The sequence below is a fragment of the Ruditapes philippinarum genome, unplaced genomic scaffold (genome assembly GCF_026571515.1).
Source record: "Ruditapes philippinarum isolate M1 unplaced genomic scaffold, ASM2657151v2 ctg3667_1_1_1_1, whole genome shotgun sequence".
NCBI lineage: Eukaryota > Metazoa > Mollusca > Bivalvia > Venerida > Veneridae > Ruditapes > Ruditapes philippinarum.
This window is the reverse complement of record NW_026861498.1, coordinates 102218-116621: the sequence shown is the minus strand read 5'-3', so window position 1 is coordinate 116621 and position 14404 is coordinate 102218. Positions and strand designations below refer to the sequence as shown.

Here is a 14404-nt window from a genome sequence, read left to right as displayed (position 1 = left end):
TGAATACTTTTTTATTGTATATTATTGTTAACATTTGTACCTTTGATAACACATGTTGCATTTTGCCATGTACCATCGGCCTGACAGGATATGGACTCATTTGAAGGATCAAAACCAAGGTCACATGTCACAGACGCTTTCGATAGGTAAATACTTTTACCAGAAATATCCAGTTTAATACTACCATTGCGTATTTGATAAAGATCACCACAGTCTTCAAATGAAAAAGAGAATAATGACACGTTTTTTACACGAATATTAGTACATATTACAGGATCACTTAAAATAGATAAAAATAGAATCCCTAAAGAAAGCCCAACACGGCAAAATTGAAAATGTTGCAGGCTCGGTTTGATTGAGCCTGTTCATGGACGGTATTGGAAAATGCAAGTTACCGTCCACGCCCCCTAGCACTGGCTTAAGCAGAATTCAACATTTAAACATGAAATGGTAAAATTTTGAATTTAGAAACATCCGCAGATGTAGTCATACGGCGGTTATCATGGAACCTTCAATGTGACACTTCCATGCCATTCCATGAAAAGCGGCATATGGTCCCCAAGTAATAAAAAGCGTGTGCCCTAAACGAGAAACCATGGGCGGAACTAAATAAAATGGAATTTTGAAAGGGGATCAGAGGTTATGAAGTCACACATTATCCGTAAGCATATTAATTGTTGAATATATCTTAACAAAAAATCAACCATGCAAAAACATAAATGAACTTGTTTTCCCATTTCAAATAAAGTCTCATAAATGGTTATTTAATTTAACATCTACGTGCAAAATATAGTTATTGTGTTTTCTATAAAGCAGTAACAGTCTATATTGCTGAATTATCATTTATTAACTGATTTGATACAGAGCGTGGCGTGTTTAGATAAGGTTAGTAGGCGGGGCTTATTACTAGTACATCTTGACTAATGTGTAACAGAGTTATACACAACAATATGTCAATGAAATACATTATGTGTTCTTACCTCTTATAGTACATGTTGCATTTTGCCATTCTCCACTTGCAAGGCAAGATATGGATGCTCTTGATCTGTCAAATCCAGTATCACACGAAACACTTGCTGTAGAACCATATGTTGTCGAGTCAGACACATCTAATTGTATGCTTCCGTTGTTTATTGTGTTGGGTGTATTACAATCTAAATCAAAATAATTTTGCAAATTGTTTAATATCAGTTTAGACACTGCTAATAACTGTCACCTATAACAATTGTAAGTAGGGTCCATTACATGTACATTTTTAGTATGAGTATGAGCCTTTGTTCATATAGTAACTGTTTCTAAATATAAGTAAGTGAGTGTTTTAGAACAGATCTTTTATTCACCAAAGTACATGAAAATATACTTCGTAAAATGTGGGGCTATCATAAAAGGTAAAAAATGTGCACTATCTTTAGTTTGATGACCGCCGAATAAACACTTTTGCGGCTTTCTCTAAATTCAGTATTTTACAATTTCATGTTAAATGTTGAATTATGCTTAAGTAAGAGCTACGGGAACATGGACGGTAGCTTACATTTTCCAACAAACTCATTTAACATTTTCACGTTTGACGTTTGAGTTTACGTTTTACTTTTTTGAAATGTTACATCTGTTTACTGAAATTACTTTATAATATATGATAATGTTTGGCATTCGAATAAATTGCATCCGCATACATTGAAAAGCAAGAATTATGTTTACTTCCAACTGCGTATTTGAAAAGTTCCTGTCTCAATGAATTTCTAATGAATTTTACGACGGCTTCAATAAAAATCGTATTTACCTAACACTATCTGAAATCAACATATAATATTGAACATAGTACAAATGATATAAATGAAACATCTCAAGTATTCATAATTATAATATATGTAATTCTACAACGTTAATATACATTTACCTTTGATTTTACAAGAAGCGACTTGCCATTGACCGTTTGCCTGACATAAAATGGTGGCAACTGACTCAACATATCCCACGTTACATGTAACTGACGCTGTTGAAAGGTATGTAGTGTTTCCAGAAACATCTAGAGTAATCTTGCCATAGTCTATTGTACTCAAACTTCCACAATCTGAAGTTGAATTTTGTGATAAACGTATCTCCTACCGAGTCTTAAGATATACTGTATAAGGACACACATTATATCAAAGTGCGTTTGACCAAATGTCATTCTAAAATCGAAATTGTGCAGACAGTCATTTTTAAGAACACTAAGCACTACCACGTACCGTATTACCTACTAACGCATAGGCAGTTATACATTGCTTTTTTCAAAATACTTGCGCAAATGATACATACAATACTTTACAAACGAAGAAAAAAATACTTACATATACAAATTAAATTATAAACCTTAAACTTTAGTTTATTCCTTTTACAAAAAAATTCAATCAGTGTTGTACATGAACGAAAATGAGTTGAAAATGGTTTTAAATTTGAAAAAAAAAAAAAATCTATTTACCCCAGAGTTTTACTTCATAACAATACTTGTTGAGTAATCATTTAATTGGATAACATAATTTAACTATTACCTTACTGGAGCCTAAGCATACGGACAGCCTGACTCTTAAATTTTACCTGAAAAACTTTAATTATTAATCTTTATTTCCCATCAAATGATGTGAAGTTAGGGTTGAGATTATGGAATTTTATGAAAACAGTCATTTATCATTTTTTTATATTTTCCTCCATGATTGGACTAATTTTAAATTCATATAATGGCACACCTTTTATCGTGCAAGATGTATCCTCCCATTCACCGTCTGCCTTACACATTATGGACGCTGAAACAGGTGTCAAGTCATATCCAATGTCACATGACACGGTTGCCTTAGAAAGATACGTAGTTTTACCGATAACTTGGATGTTTCCATTATCTATTGTTCGTGGCTGCCTGCAATCTGAAATGTATTTTAGGAACATTTAAAGAACTTTTAAAAAATGATATACAAACAAACATTTACAGTCCCATATTGTACAATTACTGACTAATGAGCCATAAAATGTTATGACATTGTGATATTAACCGGCAAAATGACATAATGACAAAGGCGATAGCCGATGCCAATATGATGTTCTGCCGGTGAATATCACATCATAATCTATTACTCTCTAGTCAATTACTGTTTAAGTATATAATTAGGTAAGAATTTAGAAAGACAAAAAATCACATAGAAAAGCCTAAGAGGGAAAAACAAAACAAACCTACTTTTAAAGAATCGAGGAAAAAAAGATGCATATAAACAAGATGACTTCAAGCGTTTAACGACTATCAAAAGTTTATACTCACATTGCTGTGTAACATTTAACTATCTTATTTAAGTAATGATATTTTAATCGAGAAATATGTCACAAAGAACAAAAGGTATCACTTATATTTTTATGCGCGCTCGAAATTAAAATTCTACGATGTATGGTCATTGAATATGAGTCTCATTCTAATTTAAGATCGGGAATATCAAACTCAGCAAAATTGAATGAATATGATACTAGATCACATAATAAATCAGTTAAGTTTATCGTCTAAAATCCTTTTTTACAAATTAAATGGAGCATATGTAAAGAGATCTTATCCTACGGAAAAGTAAGGGAAATATTATATTTATTTACATATTTAAAATTAAAGAAATGAAACTGAAATATCTTCTGTACCAAAGTATTTATATAAGTGAGTTATACACAATACAATTATTATAATTGTGCATTCTAAACATACCTTTAATTATACACGAAGCACTTTCCCATTCACCGTTTGCCTGACATGTAACAGCATCGTTTGATTTATCAAACCCAGCGTCACATGAAACCATTGCTGAAGAACTATACGTTGTTTCATTAGCAGTGATGGTACCATTCGAAATTGTATTAGGTATTCCGCAGTCTGAAAGTGAAAATTATTTATAGTTTTACGTTTCTCTTAGTGTATATTTGGTACCCTATCCTTTCCATCTAAGTCTGTTTGACATTGATGCTAGTTATGCTTGGGATTTGCATAAGCGGAATGATATGCATCTATACTTTGGAAAAGTTTGTATTTGAAAAAAAAAAGAGAAAAAAAATCATCTGGTTGAAAAAAAACACAATTTTTTTTAGATAACGATATTTATAACTTACTAATATACCAAAGCATTATTGAACTAAATATGAAATGTTACATTTTTCAGACAATATATTAGATCAACAAACAAAACAAGAACAATGCACAACTGTCCTTATTTAATAAAAACCATAGAAAATCCCGCCTACACAAATTGCAAACAAATCAAGAACATTAAATCGAGTTCAATACCTTTAATATCACATGAAACATATTCCCATTTTCTATCTTGTTGGCATGAAATAGATTCCACAGATCTGTCAAAGCCAGGGTCACATGTAACGGATGCAGTAGATTGATAGGTTGTTTTGTCCACTACAGTTATAGTACCATTATCTATTGCATTTGGTTCTCCGCAATCTAAAATATATAATCATTATATTCAGAAAAAATGTACTATGAACTTAAATAAATTTAAAATATGTAAAAAAAGGTATCGCATTTGCCATCATTTTATCTCTAGTAGTTACTTTTCCTCAAAAACTGCAAGTATGCATTACTTGTCAGTCAATAATACGATCTCAATATCTACTAACACGGTAGTTAATGACAATAAATATATATATTGTATAACTTGATGATTCAGATTAGAAATGAATAAGGTTCCAACCTTTGAGAGTACAAATGGTATCCTGCCATTCACCATTTGACTGGCATTTAATTGATTCTAAACTAGCTTCGAAGCCAGGATCGCATGATACTGAGGCAGAAGCATCGTACGTCGTTACACCAGGGGTATCTAAAAGAATTGTTCCGTTGTTTATTACTTTCACTTCTCCGCAATCTGAAATTCAATATTTTCAGCATTATATTTGAATTCTTATAATACTATGCAACATGTTTAGCATATAAGTCTTCTTATTCATTAAATGAAACTTTGACACTACCGCTAAATATTTGTACCTGTTTATCAAAGTCTTTACATAGTAAACTTTATTTTTCTTTGGTTTGCACAGTCGCCAGGATTAACATCAAACTTGTTCAAGCATATTGTGATCAGATATAATATTATCAATAATTATTGAACACAAACTTGGTATCTGCAATACATCTCCTGTGTAACCATAAACAATTTTGCAAATTTTATCCTTAATCATGTGCTTAAACTACGCTCCCTTAGCACTTAATTGAATGCACTGCCGTTATTTTATAGTAAGAAAGTGAACAAAAGTGGAACATTGGACCAATGCGCAGGAGAGTGAGCTATATTTTATTGGGGTAATAAAGATGGTTGTCGAAATAAAGGAAATAGGACGTTTGTACATATCAATTTTGAGCGATACTTTAAACTGTGATACAACCAAAGAAATAAATAGCAAATCTTCAGATATCAATTGTTTCATATGAAAAAATATTTGTGATATGCGGTATTATAAAAATGTAAAATAATATAGTCACTACTGTAACAATAAATTTAACACTTGGTGTTTTAAGTATATATATATTTTTAACATGGTAATCTCAATAAAATTAATCATTACTTTTTATTATGCAGGATGCGTCTTGCCATGAACCATTCGCTTGACATATTACCGAGTCTGTTGTGCTGTCGAAGCCAATGTTACAACTAACTGCTGCAGAGGACAAATACGTTGTTTGCCCTGAATTCGCTACTATTGAACCGTTCTGAATTTGTCCCGGAGCGCCACAGTCTACATGAAAACAATAGAAACAAAACCACAAATAAAAATACATCTGGTGTTGCTCATATTGTCAAAATATGAATAATAACCATGTTTCTATAAGGTTTTATAAGCAAGAGACCATTGGTTGTTTATTGATATGTTTCAATGCCATTGAGATCTAAGATCATTTATACTAAAACATTAATATACCTATAATGCCTTGTAGACAAAGAAGTAATAAACTTTGTTACCTCTGATAATACAAGATGCGTCTTGCCACTGTCCATTATCCTGACATGATATGACTTTAATTGATTCTCTAAATCCAGGATCACAATCAACTGTCGCATTAGAGAGATATGTAGATTTATTGCTGTCCGTTAAAGTTAAAGAGCCATTGTTAATTTCCGAAAGGTCACCGCAATCTACAATTCAGATCATAGATATATTTATTTCGTTTAGTCATGAAACAGATCTTATATAGTAACACTTATAGATATCAAAATGTAATCAAAGCAAATATAAGATAAGTTTGAATTATTTAACTGAAGAGAAATAAGATAAATCTGTAACGGATGTACGCTTACTTTGAAAATCAATTCGAATTACCGTTAAATTTCTTTCTTTGTTTTTTTTTCATTGAGCTTTTTCCTTATATCATCAATTTACTCTTTTATGATACTTTACTTCTATCGAGCCAAATTCAAAATACTTTAATTTCTTCAATTTGAATAATACGATACTTCTATAATGGTATGTTTTAATAAACTATAATTCTTCTTTATAAACTTGTTCAAGTTTTTTAATATCTAAAAAGTACTTTTTATTAAGAACATTTACTTTTAATAATACATGAGGCATCCTGCCATTCGCCGTTCGCTAGACATGATATAGAATCGGTGGAGTTATCAAAGCCAGTCTCACACGACACTGTTGCAGTGGATTGATATGTTGTTATACCAGGTGTATCCTCCGTCAACTTTCCGTTTGAAATTGTTTTAAGTGTTCCACAGTCTGAAAATGTGTCAAAGGTTACAATTTACGTATAATCATGAAGAATAATAATCATTCTAAGAGGACCACTAGCAAAAATGGACATATTCTTTAGAATTATAATCAAAGACATGTTATCCTGAAATAATTTATGCTCGTGTTGATGGCCCATGCGATTACAACTTAAGTCAAAACACACATTTTAGCTATCAGGGGCACTTGCTAAACGGAGTGAAAAAACTTGAGGACCTTGGTCATCAAATATCAAAGTAATTCTTATAGTAGGTAGTTTCGTAAATTTTAGACAGAATTAACAAAATATTTTTGCAGAGAACTTATAAAATTGATTTGTTGATCCATAGCTGATGATGGCGTATGCAAGCAACGCTGTATTCTTAAACAAAAAATCTCAACAATTAAATTACCTTTAATGGTACAAGAAGCATTCTGCCATTCACCATTTTGTTGACAAGAAATAAATTCAGCAGACTTGTCAAAACCAATGTTACAGGAAACATTTGCAGTATAAAGATATGATGTTTTGTCCATGTCCGCAATTATTTCACCATTATCTATTTGATTAGGCTCTCCACAATCTGAAATACATGAACACGAATACAAAATTATTAGACGGGTTTGATTTTCAGAAAAGACCCTTAGACGGGTTTGATTTTCAGAAAAGACCCTCCGTTAAGAGTCTAACGGCATTTTTAGTGCAAGCAGGTAGTCAATCGTTTTTAGATAATTCGGGTACGCTGAATCCATTTTTTGCTCTACCACGGCTGTACTCGAAAAGTCCTTGACCTTCTAAAGGTCAAATCAAAATGGCCGCCATTGTCCTTTACCATCTACGTAAAACATTATTATTTCTGGTACATATCGTATCATATGTCCTTTAATCTACATGGAATAAAGTTTCAATTACTTTTAGGAATAATTGGCTAATAATTATACATGCTTTACACATTGACTGCTATGCTGGACATCTTTGATTTCAAAATGGACACCTTTTTTAACAAATATAAGTAAAGTGTTTTTAAACAAATGGATCCTTCTGTAGGAATGAGTATCAAAAATTGTAAAATGATATAAGCAACATGTCATATCGAATTGTACACACTGTGTAGGTATACTGCACACTTCAATTTACATCATAACTTCAAACTATCACAGGTCATTCCTTTTGGACAATTAATCTATATCAGGTATCTGAGATCCCAAATGTCTTACAAATTTTAATTTTCCATTAGATGTTTAAGGTTGTTTTTTATTTTGATAGAATAGCATTTGTGTAAACCTTTATGGACACTAGGTCATTTTATAATTTGAATGCCAAGAGTCAAGGTCAGTATGTAAATATTTTAAATATTGCCTGTCATCTTCACAGGTCAGCGACTATGTCTCCGGGCCCGCATGTCTTTGCAACAATATCTATTGTACGACCCGATTTAAAATAGAAAAAAAAAAACAGCTACTTGAAATTGCAAGGTACCGTTCAAGCACCCTAGCACCTGCCTACGCAAAATTCATATATAAAAGGGGGAATTTCGAAATTTGGAAATTAGAAACATCCGCATATGTGTTTATACGATATATTTTTATTGTTGTATTGATATAGCTACTTTATAAAGGGTCGTATTTATCAATCAAACTTTAAACATGCATAGACATGGTTAAAAACAGATCATCTATTTATTAATTGAAATAAACTCAAATAAATGGTAAGGTCGTTATAATCTTTATTATCTTTCACTTTGAACAAAAAAGTCTCGCAAACATGAACCATGAATAGTCTACGAGCTTGCACTGTCTTACGGTTAATGAATAATATAGAGTAAAACATTATAGGTCTACCGCGGGTATTTGATGATGGTACATGCATAGAAGATTAGACAGATAATTGATACCAATTCTGCAGTTAATATATTGACAATTTATTGTCTTAATTAATATCAATGTCTTCATTATATTATGTCACCTTGCCAAGGACGCTGCGCCTTATTCTATCTCATGTTTTAAAATCATTCAAGTGACTATAATTCAAATCTTCATACTTATTATGTTCTTGTATTGGCTATCTTTCAAGAAATTGATGAGTATCTTATTCCATTATGATATAACATACATGTATTTTGATGTCATTTGCCACAATATAAATATTTAATCTCATATTTTTTTCTACGATCACTCCATTAAATTACTTTGGTATTTCTTAGTGTAATTTTAGTCACTAAAATGTGTACCACCAATTTTGCACTATCCTGACAATTATGTAAAACAAAGATAAACAAGGGTGTGCCACTTTCCTTGTTAATTTTGTTTTCCATTCTTTACATTGAAGGCATGGTTACTGTAGTCTTACAAGTTTTACAAACATTAGAAATATTAAGAAGCATTTATTTATATCTTCGGTAAACCTTATTATTTTAAAAAGCATTCATTAATAAATGACAAAGATATAGACACAACCATCAATGTTTTAAATTGACCTATCCAGCTGTCAACCTAGTGTTTAAGCATTACAAGTAGTCCTAATGTGCCACAAATGTATGCCCAGTTATGCCAATATCCATCTAATGAATGACAGAATTCATGACCGGACATGACCTTCAAAATATGACCTTTAATGTCTGAAATCTTACTTTATGCGACAATTCTTTTCTCACTCAAGACAAATTGTTTCAAAGTACCACGTATTTATTCTTAGCTCTCGCTGAATAACACATATATGGACTATACATGGCCACATATGCACTCTCATACAATGACTTTTGAAATACAAGTGTGACCTTGAAACATTTGTCCGTTACATGTCTACTTACAAAGAGGCACCATATTTATCCCAAATGATTTTCAATTCATCCATGAATGACAAAATCGTTAACCAGACACTTTAAGGAAAATATTTTGTTCGAAGTGAAAGTATGATTTTGATCTTTGATTTACATCATCATATGGGTTTACATGTGACTCATTGTCCCAATGTGCCATATATTTATGCAGAATTATTATTTCAAAAGGCATCAATTAATGAGAAAGTTATAGATCGGACACAACCATCTTGTTACGTTTATATCATGATTTATGATATAGAAGTTTAACTGTAGACATAACCCTGCTTGTGCATGACACGACCTTTTCAAATTACACATTTACGCAGTTATTGTCGTTCCAGGACGGCGGCATATACAATTAACAAGATTTAAATATTTTTACCCGTACACCGCCTGCTCTAGGTCAATCAAAACAGATAATTTAATACCACATGATAACAAAATAGACGACAAAAGTCCTAACACAGGGGCCTCAACCACCATGTTCTTGTCGGGTTACCTATATAAGCAAATGAAATACTATCCTCATGCACGAAGCTCGGCACTAGTATGTAGGGGCTTCCATGGGATAAACACCATATGGAATATTTCTCTTACAAGAAGAAACATTAACTCTATTATTAAGGAATGTAGTCCATTTCATGAAAAAACATTTTTTCGAATGACAGCCTGGATGGCGATTCCTATATTACTTTTGGGAATACTAAGACTTTTTTTAAATATCATGTCGTGCGAGAAAAATTGTTGTCTTTCTTGATAGACATGACCCTGATCTTTGGACTGTTGAATTGGCTCTCAATCACTACATGTCCCAGTACATGTTCTTGCGCAATTGACATAAGAAATAAGTAAACAATTTTCATGGTATCCCTGTTTGAAGATTAAGTAATAATATAAGGTACACAATTTCCCAAATCCGTTATAGGCCGTATATTTATGCTCAACTTTTTTCAAAATCCATCTCTTAATGACAGAATACTAAACGCACATCTTTTTTCAAGCACTTTCAAGTCTAACTTGTGGAGTTGAGCTTCAAACCTGGGTCTTTCTTATGACATTGTATCAATGTGCCACACATTAATGCAACTTATTTCAAAATCTATCCAAAAATGACAGATATGGACGGGATTAAAAACGGATAGACAGGGACAAGCTCTTACTGAGAGATTTGTGAAGATGTCTGTTATCTTCATGTTTGTTTCTTACTCCAAAAGCAGCCTTTTGCCTCCCATAACCAATGATTCATCCTATAGGTTGGGGGTATACGGAATTAATCTAAACGCCAAATTGTGATCGCAAATACCCCTAACAGACACAAGAGGACGCTCGGACAGATAGACAGACGAACAGACAATTGAGCAGGTCCCCTCTCAGAGCGATACAAATTCAATTTAACGAACATGCATTGTATTCTTAGAAGTATAAAAATAACATCTCAATGACAAAGTGAACGCAAATATGACTCTCATTTACGTTGTATTAGGGTATAAATTGTGACCTTTTTGCACCATAAAGTTGTAGTTTTAATGGATGTCTTTCAAAATCTGCGCTTGGAAGTCTTAATTAGTATCACTGAACTTCTTATAAAAGAAATCATGCGTGGTGAAATGTCTTCTTGTGCTTGTTTACTTTAATTATAATACAGTGTATAAAACATAGGAAATTGTCAGCCATTTTGAAATCCAAGATGGCTGCCGCAATAAATTTTATTATTTTTGCATCTATTCTTCTCGTCCACACTTCAGCAGAGAAAAATTAACAAAGCATTAAATTAAAATGCCAAAAAATGTGTATATATCTCGCCCATGGGAAAATTAAAGTAAAATTAAAAAATTCAATGGCGGCCATTTTGAAATTGATTTTTAAAGGTCAAGGACTAAAAATACAGCCGTGGTAGAACAAAAAATGAACTCAGCGTACTCAAAATAGGTAAGTAAGCCCAACTACCTGCTTGTACTAAAAAATGCCGTTAGGATGAACATTTTCCCAAAATCAAACCAGTCTATATTGCATTTCATACATTTTTACTTTAGATAAGAAAGGAAAAGTAAACCACTTGTAACTATGTTGTTTATGTATATATGTTTCATAAACTAACATTTCCATTAATCTCGAAATCAGCATATGTTAGTAAATTTATTTTGTAGATTAAATTCCTTTCAAATAATTTTAATGTGTTTTAAAGTCCCAGAACCCTTACATTTTAGTGTATCAAAGTTGAACGAAAAGCAAAATCATTATATATCAGTAAATCGTTAAGTCATAAATAAAAGATAACATTTTGTTTTCTACCTTCAATGACACAAAAGGCGTCCATCCATTTGCCATTCGCTTGGCATTTTATCGACGCTATTGTCTTGTTAAATCCAGGGTCACATGCTACTGTTGCAGTAGCAAGGTATTTTGTTGCGCCAGGCTGATCTAAAGTAATGCTTCCGTTATTAATTGTTTGTACATCCCCACAATCTGAAAATTGAAATGTTTGGAGCTTTTTAACGCCAGAAAAAGATAGGTATATATGTAACATATTAAAACATCAGAATCGAAATATATACATTTAAATACCCATTATGATAGTTGTTATATGGTACTTATTACATGTAATTGTTTAAAGAACTAAATGCATAATAATGGTGAAAATAGCATTTGAATATTTATTAATTAAAATTCAATAACGAAATCATACAAAACTGCGCGTTAAAACTATTTACAATTAGATATCTGGATACTTTAGGAACAACAAAGAAGACAAAAATCACGTTGAGATTAAATTGATTGATGAAGAAGCTTCGCCGCTTATGTTAACATGGCCATTACCCTTTATAACACATGATGCGTCTTGCCATGAACCATCCGTTTGACATATTACTGAGTCTGTTGTGCTGTCGAAGCCAGTGTCACAACTAACTGTTGCAGAAGACAAATATGTTGTTTGTTCTGAGTCTGCTTCGATTTTACCATTTTGGATTTGATTTGGTATGCCACAATCTACAAATTGTTATAGAATTCAAAGGTAAGTAACATGAATGTTTCTTGAAGACCAATTACATTGTATACTGTTGAAGTGCTATCATTTTTTATTTCTCGAAAACTTCTTAAGTTTTGGTATCTCGTTACAGTATCCAAACATACTAATTTGCTAAATACATAAACAATCTTTCGCTGATTGTGTTATGTTGGCAACTGGTATTATTATAGTGAAATAGTATATTCTATGGAAATCAAAATGCAACTTGGTTTACATTTTACTTCCGTTACGACACAATACTGCATGTTCAGCGCTATTTCTTCAATTGTTCAAAAAGTTGTTTCAAAAAATTAATATGGATTTCAAAGAAGATGTCAAGTTAAGTGACAGCCAAAAGAAAATATGAGAACCATGATCAACAATGAAACGATGTTCACACAATTCAGTTCACATTTTAATGGAAAGAAATCCACTTTCGAGCATCGGTTAAAAATAACAATCATAGATAGTCTAATATAACAACATTTTAATTTAAGGAAAACCAGTACTATGTACCTTTAATTTTACAGGTGGCGTCTTGCCATTTTCCATCCGCCTGACAGGATATAACGTCAGTTGACTCAGTGTATCCAGGATCACACGTGACACTTGCTTCGGACAGGTATATTGTTTTGCCGGCCCTCGTCAAAGATATATTCCCATTGTTGACACGGCCAGGGTCGCCACAGTCTAGAATACATAGTTGTTTGAATTATTTGTGAATGAAGAATAACACATCATTTCAAACTTACATGTAATACGTAGTAAATATTCATTTATCTATATTGTTCTATATAGAAACTGATTTACTTATATCATTTTCGTTCGCATTAGCGATATAATTTAAAATGAAAAGTTACATTTAATCATACTACCATAATATGATAGTAAGTGCGTGAACCTTTTATTATGCAAGACGCATTTTGCCATTCGCCATTCGATTGACATGATATAGAATTGTTTGAGCTATCAAAGCCCGTATCACATGACACTGTTGCTGTTGAAAGATATTTTGTTTGACCAGGTGAGTCCTCGTCTAAAGTTCCGTTTTTAATTGTTTTAAGCGCTCCACAGTCTGAAATATGACAATATAAGGATAGAAACAATATTACAGTGCTACATTTGTGAATATTTTAACATGTGCAGTGTTCAATTTCTGCAAGAACCTGTACAAACCAAAGTTATTTACGCTATTGATGTAATCAATAAAATATAGTTTGAAAAATGAATAATGTGTCTTTTACTATTGATATTACAATCAAGCAATGCAAAATTGCTAAATAAAAGTATATTGCCACAAAAAAATATAGTCCCTTATATCAATCTACACTCATGCGACGACTTTTCAGCTTTACTGGTGGAGAGCACCTCCATGAGTAGAGTCAACGAGTTTCGTCACTTACCTGGATAGGCAACAATATGTATAAATCATATAGTTATAAATTCAAATATTTTTCACAGAAAAGACGCATACGGAACTAACCGGAGACAGACAGAGTTTTACAGCGATTCTGCTCATTCTGTTTTACCTTTTATTATACACGATACATCTTCCCAGACACCACTTGCCTGGCACACAATTGAATCGTTTGAACTGTCAAATCCAGTGTCACATGTTACTGTTGCTTTAGACAGATAAGTGCTTTGTCCTGTTTCTTCCGCTGTAAGCGTTCCATTGTTTATTTCCGGAAGTGCTCCGCAGTCTATAAAAACATTAGAATATACAATATTGATTTGAAAAATAATCTTATCTGGTTCACAACTCAAGTTTTCACTAAATAATATACACTAGTATTGTATTTGAGTTATCTTCCTTTGATCATAAATTCTTGATATTGTTATTGTATTT

At 32.2% G+C, this 14404-nt stretch overlaps 1 protein-coding gene across 6 annotated transcripts in view; it reads right to left on the bottom strand.

Moving 5' to 3' along the window:
• LOC132715859 (sushi, von Willebrand factor type A, EGF and pentraxin domain-containing protein 1-like) overlaps positions 1–14404 on the bottom strand; it is a 37913-nt gene that overhangs the window by 14399 nt on the left and 9110 nt on the right. For all 6 annotated transcript variants that reach the window (XM_060698949.1, XM_060698952.1, XM_060698955.1 and 3 more), the window contains 16 exons: positions 14085–14258; positions 13457–13630; positions 13072–13245; positions 12366–12536; positions 11841–12014; positions 7140–7310; positions 6562–6735; positions 5973–6146; positions 5578–5748; positions 4707–4880; positions 4289–4456; positions 3716–3880; positions 2727–2900; positions 1898–2071; positions 981–1154; positions 41–214 (listed from right to left, as the gene is read on the bottom strand). In XM_060698949.1, the coding sequence (XP_060554932.1) occupies positions 41–214; positions 981–1154; positions 1898–2071; positions 2727–2900; positions 3716–3880; positions 4289–4456; positions 4707–4880; positions 5578–5748; positions 5973–6146; positions 6562–6735; positions 7140–7310; positions 11841–12014; positions 12366–12536; positions 13072–13245; positions 13457–13630; positions 14085–14258 (2760 nt within the window). The remainder of the gene's footprint in view (positions 1–40; positions 215–980; positions 1155–1897; positions 2072–2726; positions 2901–3715; positions 3881–4288; positions 4457–4706; positions 4881–5577; positions 5749–5972; positions 6147–6561; positions 6736–7139; positions 7311–11840; positions 12015–12365; positions 12537–13071; positions 13246–13456; positions 13631–14084; positions 14259–14404) is intronic.